Source organism: Lacerta agilis, chromosome 8, assembly GCF_009819535.1.
Source record: "Lacerta agilis isolate rLacAgi1 chromosome 8, rLacAgi1.pri, whole genome shotgun sequence".
Taxonomy (NCBI): Eukaryota; Metazoa; Chordata; class Lepidosauria; order Squamata; family Lacertidae; genus Lacerta; species Lacerta agilis.
In genome coordinates this window covers 5,148,814-5,162,070 of record NC_046319.1, presented here as the reverse complement: position 1 = coordinate 5,162,070, position 13,257 = coordinate 5,148,814, and the positions used below count along the sequence as shown (strand labels likewise).

Genomic DNA, 13,257 nt, shown 5'->3' with positions numbered 1-13,257 from the left:
AGTCCAGCCTGCCAGCCCCTGCATTGCCCAGTTCACGCGCGGAGCTACGCATGGTGGAGTCTCCCTCTTCCAGGGCCTGTTGCGGGGGCTCGGTGCAAATCTCCCCCCTGCACCAAAAAGCTCACACACTTCCCAGCTGCTTCTTTCTTCCTCTCTTGTAAATCTGCCAAGGGATATTTGTACTCCCTAAACACAACTCAGTCTGCAGCAATTCATTCCAACAGGCCTTTACATCTCTTGTGTTTTTCCCCCCTTCTGCATAAAATTTGTTGCGGCTGACTTTCAGTCCTCAAGCATCTCTGAACCCACAAGCCAGGCTCCCAGAACAGTTCTGCTCATTCAGGCCCAGTGATTTCAGTGGCCCTAAAGTGCACTTAACTCTGTTTTCGGATTGACCATTTACTTATATGAGTCTGTGTTGAAACAATATTAAGACCTGCAATCTGAGCTTGCAGAGCAACAATAAAATCCAGGCTCTGGAGCTGAGAGAGCTTTAGAACTTGGGATCGTTTTGCACAATCAGTGGTATTTTGTAGAAATATTAATGTCTGAATTTTGTTACCTTATTGGCTACAAAACCTTCTGAGAGCCAAATGCTAGAACACTGACTTTGAAGTTCAGATATTGACCTGAGTCAAGATATATGTGGCTGGAGCTTAATTTGCAATGGCAAATTTGTCATTTGTAGTGGAGAAGTTTGCCAGGGCTCAGCCCTGACATCTGTTTTCAACTCCTGAGTGGTTAGAAAGCATGAGCTGTATTGACTGGGATGGATGGGAGTTGTAGTCCAGAACATCTGGAGGGCTTGGGAAAGGCTGGCTAGTGCATCTCGCAGTGCTCAGCACAATATTGCACAGGGTGGATTCGATTTAAACAAAATTGATTTAAATCACTAGTCAGTAAGACTTGATTTAAATCTTCTTCTTTTTTACATAAAGACATTTCTGCTGGTATAATCTTAATATTTACAACCAGATGAAGGTTTCATTTTTGGAATAATAAATTTTCAGAGTAGTTTTTACAGTTATATCAAAAATTACTGATTTGGTTATACTATTATAAACACATAGATAATTATGAAATTATTGTGAGGTTTAATAAGTTAACTGTTTATATCTGTGCAACTTTTCTGCTGTACTTTATTGGAAGGAGAAAAATAATCATTTCCTTAAAAACCAACTTAGACTGAGTTTCAGCACACAAGAAAAACTTAAAACAAATCCTTATTTCCTGATGAATAGCCTTTGGACTATAATGTAACTTAAATAGAAAAGAATCTTTAGAAATATTTTTCCTCCAAACGCATTTTATTTTAAAAATCCAATTTAAATTTAAAAAATTGTTTTAAATTAAAAAAATCATTTAAAAAAGTTGATTTTTATCCACCCTGATATTGCATGATGTGGAATAGTTAGTGTATTGCTACCCCACTCCATACCTGAGCTTATCTGAGGTGGGTGGGCTTGGCTGAAGTGAGAGTGAAGCAGATGGGTTTCACCAGATGGGTTTCACCAGCGCCCAACGTTCAAAGGGAACCTTCCCTTCTCAAGAGAGGTGTTTGGTTGGATTTCAAGCTGTCCCGTTCCTGTCACTGCCTTGATGGACTTGTGCTTGTGGGCATCTTCTGGCAACCTGAGCAACAGACTTACCTGATTAAGAATAGCCTTGGGGAAATATCTGTAGCTACCTGAAGTTGGCTTCCCAACCTAAAAATGTGTTTAATCTAGGTGGGGTGGTCTGCCATTTCCCCCCCGAAAGGAAGCATTCCCAAAACAGGCTCCTATCCAAAAATTAAGGGCTCCCTCCTCTCCTTTCCTGGGGCTGGAGGCGGTAGTAGTCTAAAACATCTGGAAGGCACCAGGTTGGAGAAGGTTGGCCTTGTTTCTGTTCTCTAAGCAGGGCCTTTCCTTCACAGAATGCTTTGAGTCTCAGGCAGATGTTTCTTCAAAGCTGTAAGGAATCATTTCTTCACCGGCTAGCTAGTTGGAGAAAAGGTGTGTATCCCTCGCCACCCCCACAAACTGACCTCTGTCTCATCTGTCTGAGCTTGTAATGTCTTTCCCCCTTCCTGATTTACTACGTATAAAAGTATGTCCTGCTGTCGGCTGAAAAGGGGAGACATGAAAGCTACAGGCAAATCACACACACCCCAGCTAAGGCCCAGGGACAATGAATCAAACCATTACAGCCGAGTCCAAATATGTGCTTTGATTTACAGCGACCCCAGCATAGGCTGATGCTTCGATTCGGGAGGAAGGCAGTGGAATGGAAACAGCCTTTTAACGCAGGGTTGGGTGCTCGGTGGCCTCCTGTCCTGAGCCACACCTGGCCAGCTGAGCCCCACACAGCTGCCATATGTTGACTCCCCATAGGCTGATCCTCCTGGAGGAGAAGGAAACAGGGAAGGGAACGGCTTGGCTTGCACACAGGCAAATGTCTGCGGAAAAGCTCTTGAGGTGCCACGCTGGGCCCCGCCTGCCATTTCTCACACTGCAGCTGCTGAGGTGTATTACATTTTCCAGTTCATGTCTACATGGACTGTTATGTCTAAACCACTGAGCCTCTTGGGCTTGCCGATCGGAAGGTCGGCGGTTCGAATCCCCGCGATGGGGTGAGCTCCCGTTGCTCTGTCCCAGCTCCTGCTAACCCAGCAGTTCAAAAGCACACCAGTGCGAGTAGATAAATAGGTACCGCTGCGGCGGGAAGGTAAACAGCATTTCCATGCGCTCTGGTTTCCGTCACAGTGTTCCATTGCGCCAGGAGCGGTTTAGTCCTGCTGGCCACATGACCCGGAAAGCTGTCTGTGGACAAACACTGGCTCCCTTGGCCTGAAAGCGAGATGAGTGCCGCAGCCCCATAGTTGCCTTTGACTGGACTTAACTGTCCAGGGGTCCTTTACCTTTTTACCTGAGTCCCTTCCAACTCTATGATTCTATGACACCCTGAAATATAAACTTGGAGGAATGCTTCAGTTCCTCCAACTCTAACATGAGAAGAGCCTGCCGGTTCTGGCCAGTGGCCCAACTAATCCTGCATCCTGTCGTCATGGCAGCCAACCAGGTTCCCATGGCAAACCTGCAAGCAGGATCTGAACACAAGGGCATCTCTCCCCTCTTGTGGTTTCCAGAAACTGGTATACAGAAGCACTTGCTGCTTCCAGTTGTGCAGGCTGAGCATAGCCATGGCCCTCTCTTTCATGAATTTGCTTAATCTCTCTCTCTCTCTCTCTCTCTCTCTCTCTCTCTCTCTCTCTCTCTCTCTCTCTCTTTTCTCTTTCTCTCTCTCCTTCTTTGTCAGCCTTCCCTAACCTGGTGCCATTCAGATGTTTTGGATTATCAACTCCTCTCAGCCCTGGCTTGCTTGCTTACTTGCTGCGGCTGATGGCAGGTGAAGTCCAAAATGTCTGCAAATAAGTTTGTTCACATCTTTGTGCCACTTGCTTGAGGAAATGATACATTACCGGGTTTGCTTTATTGCAGAGGTGGAAATTATTAGAGGGGACTAATTTAGCACCATTTTTTATAGGCAGCTAAAGATGCATTTTGTGGCTGTGGGTGAGCATCAGGTCATTAACATTCAACCACATTCTGCACCTTTTCCCACCGGAGATGCCATTGCAGAGGATGTTACAGGCCCACTCCCCTGTTCTTTCTGGTCCACAAACGCCTATAAACGTAACCCAGCGTAACACAAAGCTGTCCACCCATCCGAGCCAAGAGGCAAGCAGCAACTTTGACTGTGTTTGTTCCATGGTTTGCTACATCCTATCCCAAAAACAGGCTCCAGATTTTTTGGGGGGTGGGGGAGAGAATGTGCATATCTTTGAGGCTTTTTATTCATGTTCCAACTTGTCTCTGGGGCCAGGTGTGGAGAAGCAAAAAAACTGAGATTTGATTATGTGGTTTAGCCTGGGAAAGAGTTGATCCTTTTAATAGGTATCAAATGGGTTTCTTAGTGTAGCGGTCAGCACTTGGCAAGACCCCTGCCCAACACGATGCCTTCCTGCCGTCCTGGACTCTGCCTGCCCTCAGCTCCAGCCAGCATTTTATGTAGCCTCTGTATTTTGGGGGGGGGGGTGCCAGATGGGGAGGCATAGACGTTCCCTCCTTTTGCCCCTTCGCCCCACTAAATGCCCCAGTGCCATCAGCATTCCCTAAGTCTTGGGACCTTGAGGGTCTTGTCAGCTCATTTTGAATTTGGTAAAAATAAAATAAAACCCAACCTGTTCTTTTAATTTGCAAATGTATAAGCTCCTTCATATGCAGGGAGCCCCACAAATATGGAGAAACCACTCCCTTATTTTTGGGTGGCCCCATTTCCTTCCAAACAGATAGGTACTCAACCACCTGTGTTTGCTAGTAGTATCTGTCAGCCTTGGCAAGATCTATAGAACCAAAAAATAAATAAAAATCTCCAGCATCCAGCATTGTGTAAAAAAAGAAAGAACAACAATCAGAAAGCTGAATTTGTTTATTTCGCTAGCATTGTTCTACCTCCGAGGAAGGGGAGCGATGCTGTTATTTATTTACTGCACTGTGTCCCACCTTTTTCTCTAAGGATCTCAAGGTGTCGTACTTGGTTCTTCCCCTCCTCCTTTAGCCCCCACAACAACCCTGCAAGGTAGGCTAGGGTAAGAGGCGGGGGCTGGCCCCCAAGGGCCCCCAGTAAGCTTCATGGCCGAGTGGGGATTCGAACCCCGGTCCCCCACTTAAACCACTACAAACACTGGTTCTCAGTTATCCACGCCACTTAATCCCCACCTCACTGGACCCCTGGAAGTCGTCTTCAGCAGTCCCTACAGCACTCGGGTTTCTCCAGCTGCTCTTTGCTCACATGCTTCCAAGCGTAGCTTCACCATCATGAGGTCTAGAAACCCTTTTTAGAAAGAAGCAGGCTAGCTAGCTAGATTCCACACTTTTTTCCCCGATTCTGTGCTGGCCCATCATCTCAGCATGAATTCTGTCAGCTGTTGGGTGCCTCTATCCTGAGTGACTCCATGTTTGCTTTTTCTTTCAGGGTCGCTGCATTAATTTCACCCGAGTGAAGACATCACAGCCTCCCCCCAAGTACCCTCTCAACAACGCCTACCACCCCCCTCCCCCTGCCCCCATTTACAACCCCCCTCCCCCTGCCCCCATCTACACCCCTCCACCACCCAGCTCCCCAGCGCCTCCCACCCCGTCCCCGCCCTCCACACTCCCCCCTCTCCCTCCCCCTCCTCATGCTCCTCCCCCAAATCGGGCCCCTCCCCCTTCCCGCCCCCCTCCGCGGCCCTCTGTCTAAACACCCTGCCCTCTGCCCCAGAAGCCTTTCTTAAGCCATTTTCAACAGTACTGTAAAACCAAGGATATTTCAGAGGCGGCCTTAACATTCTGGGTGAAGAGACAAGCAAACCCCTTTCAATTCTTCTTCTTCTTCTTCTTCTTCTTCTTCTTCTTCTTCTTCTTCTTCTTCTTTTTTAAAAAAGTCCTCTAATGCCCCAGTTGACTGGAATGCTCAAATCCCTGGCGTTCAGTTCGGAAGAAATCTCTGCCATTCATCACTTTAAAAAGAATAAGACTCTTGGCGACGAAAGCAAAACAGCCGGTGGACGCTGCCCACAGCCCTGTGTGTTCAGGATACCACCAGCCACTGACCTGAAAGTCAGCCTCTTCCCTGTCAGGTGGAGTAGATCATCCCTCAGAGGTGAGTGGCGGGAATCTCAGGAGGACAGCACGGCTGTGGCCACAGAAATCCTTGCAGCCAAGGCTGCCCCTGGAAGGTATTGCCACATGGAAGAAGGTATTCCTGAGCACGCCTGGATTTGATAAGGAAGGCAGTAGGTGCAATTTACTCAAGTCTGATGGTTTCAGAGGAAGAACAGGTGACTGGAAGCAAAGGAAACGTCAGCACTTTGCCCTTTGAAGAATCATAGAACTGTAGAGTTGGAAGGGACCCCAAGGGTCATAAACCCTGCAACGGAAGTGCAGAAAGTGGCCTGAAATGGAATGTGTGGCCTGTTCTCAGCTGACGGGAGGAGTCCAGAGGAGTTGGGATGCTGTGAAGAAGCAGAGCAAATGCAGCCGCTGAGTGGAGAGGCTGGCCTTGCCCAGGCAAGGGGCAGAAGTTCTGTGGCACATGCCCGTGAGATTTCCAAAAGCAACATCCACAGGACACCCAAGCGGTTGATTCCATGGGAGATCTGAAAACCACCAACAGTTTAAGTGAATCCGCTTCCTGTTGGCCGGCTTTGAAAAACAGCACAGATCAGTCATGGGAAGGAGGAACAGAAGGGAAGGGAGTTTCACGCAAAAGTTTCCCCAGTGTGCAGAGAGAAGATGAAACGACTTGAATCGCCATGGTATTAAAAGGACTAGACAGCTTTCCCCCTTTAGTAGTTACTTTCAAATGGATTCTGAGAACCATATGTTGATGCCAATTCAAGGAGGCTCTTTTAGTGGATTTGATCATGCTGAACTGGTCTCAAGTGGTGCCTAGACTGAGCGAGAGCTGCTACATTCTGGCTTTGCCCTCTTGACGTGTGTACTTTGGAAAGGGGAGTGAGATGGATGCTGATCTGAGAGGTGTGACTTGAGTTTCATGTCCTCTGCTGACTTGGTATTTGGCCATGGGAAAGACACTCTTGGCAATCTGTCAAAGAGGGATCCCAGAGCATGTAGCAGGAGAGAACCGCTGTTGTCGAGGGGAGCTAAAGATTGCAGACCCTTACAAATTGGAAGTGGCCTGGATATTGGTTCTGTGGATGTCACCTGAAAAAGTTCATCATGTTTTGACTTCAGCATGGTGTGAGACTCTTTTCCTCCGGTACTTATTTTACAAAATCTATGTTGATTTGTTGCCGTTTTGAAGGGGCAATTCACACAGCCACCTCGTGCCTGCCTGCCTGCCTACACTTGGCATTTCTGTACACCTCCTCCATCCTGCCTGTGAGGAGGATGCCTTTGACTGGGGAGCCAGATTTCAATGGGATCTGCACTCAGGAGGTCCAAGGCTGTTTCCAGCTCAAGGTGTTTGGATTACAGGACAGAGCAAGGGCCCAGAGAGCGGCTGTGAGCCCAGATAGATGGTGCTAGGCTAGGTAAGCCAATGGCCTGACTTGCTGTAAGACAGTTACGTTGTGGCACCCACTGGAAACTAACCTTAGTTGGGGGGGGGGGGGTGCAGCACTTTGCTGGGGCAATACCAAAATGTGCAATAACACTGAGCCTCCCAGGAGATGCACAGGTTGCATTGTTGCCCTTGATAAATGGGAGCTGACTCAGTTTTCCAGTCCTGCAAATGTACGTATTTTACCTGTAGTAAAATGTCTGACAACCTGCCTTAGTAACACAGATGTTAGAATTAGATAAAATAATTGCATCAGTAAGGGCAAACTCACGCAGCCCCATGCAATCGTTAGGATCAGTTTTCCCCAAGGGAAACACACCTCCTGATGTTTTTGGAGGATTTTAACAACTTTCTGCAGAATTATGCTTCCTAAAGTTGTTCAAAATGGTGACGGGCAGGATCTGGTCAGCGTTTAGCACGTTGAGCTTGCTTTGCAATGTGGCCTTTGGCTCCCTTGTGCTCCCATAGACATTCACTGCAAGAGATCAAGGCCACAGTCCAGGGGGAATGCTTGTGCATGTATCTGCCATAGGGCATGTCCACCTTCATTGTTAAGGTAGGCAGCAAATAAATTCTTTGTGGGCTCATTGCAGCCAGAAGGTGGCCTTGCATGGGTAACTTGGCTATTTGGGTGCTCTGAGAATATCTGGGCTGGAAGACTTTGCACATTGCAGCATGTGGTAGAAAACCAAGCATGTCATTGACTTGTCCAGGAAGGGAACCTGTGCATTTGCCCTGGGGGAGAGATGCATAATCTTCAGATGTGCATGGAGCATGAGAAGAGCCTGCTGGGTCAGGCCAATAGCCCACCTAGTCCACAGGAAACCCACAAGCAGGATTTGAGCACGAAACCACTCTACTCTTCTTGTGGTTTCCAGCAACAGATTCAGAAGCGTTGCTGCCTCTAACTGGATTCCAACATTCAGGTATGTGAGTCAGCTGAATGGGCTTTAAAAAGATTTAGTCAAATTCATGGATGGTACGTCAACCCAAGGGTATCTGTACCATGGTAGCTAAATGGAATACCCCATGGTCCAAGGCAGGATAGTGCTGAGCTGTCCCATATGCTAGGAAACAACAGGTCTCCAATCATCTCCGTGGCCCCGCTTTTGAGCTTCCCAGGGCCCTCAGGATGTGCACTCTTGAAAACAGGATGCCGGGCTAAACAGCCCCTTGGTTTGGTCAGTGCTCTTTCCTGGTTTTCTGCTGCCCTTGGTAACATTCAAAAGCATCCTAAGGACAACTGTATAAAGTTGCAACTCAAGCAACTTAATCCAGATTGGAAGTGCCTAATCTGTCTCCAGGGCTGTGGTGTCAGCAGTTACCATGAGCTGAGAGTGGCCAGTGGAGAGATATTCCCCTGCCTTTTGCCGCTTCATCTCCCCGCTCTCTTCTTTCCCCAGCTGCACAGCAACAGCTGCTCCGTCTGCAGGCAGAACAAAGCAGCCTTCTGTAAAAGCTCGGGACTCTGCCTGGTCACAAACCTCTCCGGAAATAGCCACTGTTTGGGTTTTCAGGGTGTAGTTGCAGTTTGGTCACAAGGCGGCCTTGCCGTTGTCCGAGAAGCTCCGGCACAAGGTCCAGCTGGTTGCCACAATCTAGCTGAGCAGAAGTTCGTCTTGCTGGAAGATGGGAGCGCTCAGTCCACTTGGAAGCTCTCTTGCGCAAACCTAATGGAGGTGCAGAACAGCACAACTCGTAACGGGGTTTGCGAAGAAAACTTCCTGGCAGACTGCTTGGAAAGTATAGAACAAATGGGGTGAAAGTAATACAGGGAGTAGGTTTGACTTGTTACAGAGCCTTGCAGGTGCCCCCAAAGTTTGGAATAAAAAAGCTTTTAGAAAAATGCAACATTTATTTAGCATTAATTTGATGGCAACGCTGGAATAATCTCAGAGGAAAAATAAGTGTATTTTGATAGCTTCCGGTTTTGTTAAAGATTAATTTTGTTTCCCCAGTTTAAAAGATTTAAAAACTAAGGATAGAGGGAGGGAACAAATGAATTTAAAAGTGTAAGTTTGGCCAAGGATGTTTTATTTTTAGCACACAAATTTTCTGTGCATGATTTAAAAGCAAAATTCCAAATCTGTGGTGTATATTTTATTGTTGTATGCTTGCCATATTTTAAGTGGAAGCATTTCCTATCCTGTGTGGATAAAAGATCTTTTTTTTTCATGTTGTAGTAAATTATTATAAAGCCAATGATATTTCATGGCATGTTATTGTATCAAGCTGTGCTTGTTTTTTGTTTAATTCCCCCCTGTTATGGTTGTATTGCTATTATTAATGTATGGATAGTCCCTGTAATGACGAATGCCTCCTTTACACAGCATTAATTGTAATCATGAAGACTCTTGAGCAGGAGATCTTCCACTTAAACCATTATGGACAGTTGTAAACAGCAGTTGAGGGGTCTATTTGTGTGGAAGAGGTGGTGGAGAAAGAGGACAATGGACCCAATCCACTCTTAACTCTTTGGAGAAAGAGCATGGGCCGTGCAGAATTCAGGTTTCAACCACTTTCCATTTGCCTGACATTGTTTAGGTGCCGTGAGAGCAATCGGAATCAGCTCAAAACTATTTTCATGTTAGAGGTGGAGAAATCTGTGAGATATCAGTGCTTAACTTTGATTGGATTGTGTCCATGGACCTCAAACTCTGATTGATTTTCCAGGAACAATTAATGTTATGTAACAAGAGAGGTTGAACTGGCCAGTGTACTATATGCAGACATATAGTACTGTGTATACATCTTTTGTTAGTAGAAAATCCTGAGCTCATTATAGCAACTATTCCAGAACTAGCCATTTCTAAAGAGAGTTCTTTGTAAAACAAAAAGCATGGAAGCAGTTGGATGAGACACCATGTTCTCTGCAGCTTCAGGAAGTGTTAAATCGCAAAATGACTAACCACTTCACAGGCTCACAGATTCAAATAGTTGAATACATACTGATAAAACATACTTGACCAAATCTTGAGAAACTACTTTGGTTGAATCTATTTATTCCTAGATTCAAAAGCCAAGTGCATGTCATATCATTAACGGTGGCCAATCTGCAATTCTTGGAAGTCCCTGGAAGGATGGAGAGAAGAGGAGGTTAGCAATTAATGGAGATGATGCAAGTCAGAAGAGAACTTTTTCTCTGTAGATGTGGCGACTTTTGGTGGATGAGAGAAATGTCTGTTCAGCAAGCAGAAGAATCTTGTTCGGTGCCCTTGACTTATTTGCATGAATTGTGTGGGGTTGTTGTTGATTTTTTAGATACAGCCATTACTCTTTTAAATTTTGATGTTATTAAAGAACTAATTTGAGCTCTGCCTTCATGTATTCTGTTCATAGAAGTGGGGAAAGGGCATCTGTGCATCAGAAGCTGACCCGTTGCATTGCAGATAGCTTGGTTCTGCCACACACACCCCAACATAAATCCTGGCTAGGCCGATACACAGAAAAGAATGTTAGTTATAATGGGTGAGGGGAGCTAGAGACCAGCAACATCTGGAGGGCTCCCCATCCTTAGCCTGGAGCCTCTTTTTATGGGAAGAACACAAGAGAACAAGGATTTCTAAGCCAAAGTCATGGTAAGATTGGGCACTTTTTATTATTCAAAGAGCAAAATACAAAAAAGTAAGCTAGGAAACAACCTAAATGATAAAATTCTGAGCTGTGCAGAGCACACAGCACAAAATTAGTAGAGAGTGGTCCCCATAAACCATGACGAGATGTATATATACATTCAAAAGGAAAATGAGCAGAGAAACTGGGCTAACATTTTGCAAAAATGTTCCAGTTTTAAACACACACACACACAGCTGTGATTTCATCAGCCAGTCCACATTAGTCGTCTTCAGTAGTAAACCACGTCAGTCTTCTTCAGGACACACGAGAAACATAATGCCACTTGTACTTAACAACATTGGCCACAATGGAAGTGTTGAAGACCACGCTGGTGGACTGTTGAGTTACATGAGTTCACTTGGTTGTTAAAAGGCTTGCAGACTTCTGGAACCGTGGTGTTCAAAATGAGGGGGAATCGCACATGGAAACTTGCACAGGAAGAGCACTCAGACCTTCCCACATCAGTTAGCATCACTTCCAGCCCCTACAGTACAAGTTCTGAGTCCTTCTGCCCTGCACACTGGTGCTCTACATCTATGTAAAGTAGCCCAAGTCACGAGTGGAGTGAAACCTCTTCCAGCAGCCCTGCCTTTCCCTTTACACTGCACGACAGGCTGTTCAGACACATATCCACTGAGATTAAAGAAACCCGCCGCCCCTCCCGACATTGCATAACCACTGGCAAGGTAAGGACTTTTGTTTTGTTTAATGCAATACTTCACAACTCTACAATGTTCAATGGCAATTATGGGCCACTTTAAACCTTCAACTGAATGGCAGGTAATATTTTTTTATGGTGAGCACAAGAGAAGCTGAGCATCAGGGTCCAAGGCTTTCTTAATACTCAGACACACTGTGCGCCTCATCCCATTGACTGTATATCAGGCAGGGCAAGAGGGTCACACAACTGCTAGCCCAAGAAAACCCCACATCATAGCATCCCTAAATCCTCTCTATTAGGACATTTATTTCTCAACTGATAAAAGGGGATGCAGAGAAGCTGGTGTTCTACTGAGCTCTGCAAATTGGCTTATTTGCCATATTTCTTAGCTTTTGTACATTTATTTCCCTTGAAATAAAAACTGTGAAAGCAGCCTCAGCAAGGAAGCTTATTCACAGCCCTCTGGTGCCACCTCTGTCCCATCACCTAAGGACAAGGGAATTGGGAGGCTGCTCATTCAGATAACGTGGATTTTTGCCATCTATGTATGCTCCATCAGTGGTTTCCAAACCTGTTCAGCCCTAGTACACCAGTCTGGCATTGAAGCTCATCTTTGGTCTTCATATTGTATTGCATGTTCTCTTATCCCCCTTCTCACTACCTTCATCACAAACATCAACTTAATACTAGGCAGAACACATGGCTGCTTCATTTCTCAAAAGTTTTTTCATGCAGAGCTAGAGAAGAGAGAAGGAAGACATCTCTGCATTGTTAACCCAAGTGGAGTAAAATTCCACCTCCATCTTCCCGTTCTGCAGTCTGCTAGATTCATTGCCAAGAGTTAATAACTCAGTGCCAAAAAATAGGTCAAATTGGCCTAGGCGGACGGCAACAAAGGATGCATTTGCTTTTACAAAATGACAAACACTTTTTGCCCCTATTCAGAGACCCCTCCCAAAGTGTCAAGGGGCGGCTGCTTTTTGAAGCGGGCAAAGGCTTTCGCACAGAGCATGTTCACACCACCTTCCCTCCCTCACTTCAGCTCAGCCCTAGTTTCTAACCTCTAGAAAATAGCAGCTTGACCTCCACATGTTTATGTGGGACATGTTCACCTTAACAGATTTGGGATCATTAATTGAAGAGCTATCCTCCAAATAAAATGGACAATACCACTGCTCTGATTCTTCAGAGAAGATGCTGGGAATAACATTAGTAGCAACTGGTACAGACCCTCAGTTGTGTCTTCTCTCACCCAAGGGTAACTCAACTTTTCATCCTCCAGTAGGTAAAAATGGGGTGCAGTTCTCTCTTCTGACTGCATTCCTTATATGGTGATGGATGTCTTTACTATGTTGTGAAAGAGGCAAGAGGAAGTGACCCACCTTATGGTGACTTTACACCATTAAGAAAAATGAATGCACAAAGTGGCCTCCACCTCAGTCTACACTCTACAGGAGCAAGCAACCAGGGCTCTTTCCTCTTTAGGCATTGCATTTTTAGAGCATTTTCAAGAGGATGAAAGAATGGGGCCTGTGCAGACAAGGAATGGTGGATCCACACAGAACTGAACTGGTAGAAAGGGCCAGGGGCCAAGCAACAAATGTTGAGGGTCCTTCCTCCTCTGGCCAACTACTCCCGTCTTTATTGCATGGAGAGGTGCAGAAATCCATTATGAAACAGGCCCCTTCAAAACAGCGAGTTCTGATGATGGTGAACATCCTTGCAGGATGGGACAAGTTGGTTTCCTGTGGCAGAGCACAGCCCCAGCTTCTCACTCCGTTCTTAAAATGTCCAGCACTACCTTCTTGTTTCCCATTTCCATTCTTGAAAGATCTTACAAGCCTGCATGTCTTATAGATATTTAGACAATTATG

The 13,257-nt window shown here is 45.9% G+C and overlaps 1 protein-coding gene across 1 annotated transcript in view; it reads left to right on the top strand.

The window, feature by feature from the left end:
• ANTXR1 (ANTXR cell adhesion molecule 1) overlaps positions 1-5,420 on the top strand; it is a 124,338-nt gene extending 118,918 nt beyond the window's left edge. The window contains exon 18 of the mRNA XM_033159164.1: positions 5,017-5,420. Coding sequence (XP_033015055.1) covers positions 5,017-5,283 — 267 coding nt within the window. The 3' untranslated portion in view covers positions 5,284-5,420. The remainder of the gene's footprint in view (positions 1-5,016) is intronic.
• Positions 5,421-13,257: the final 7,837 nt, after the last annotated feature.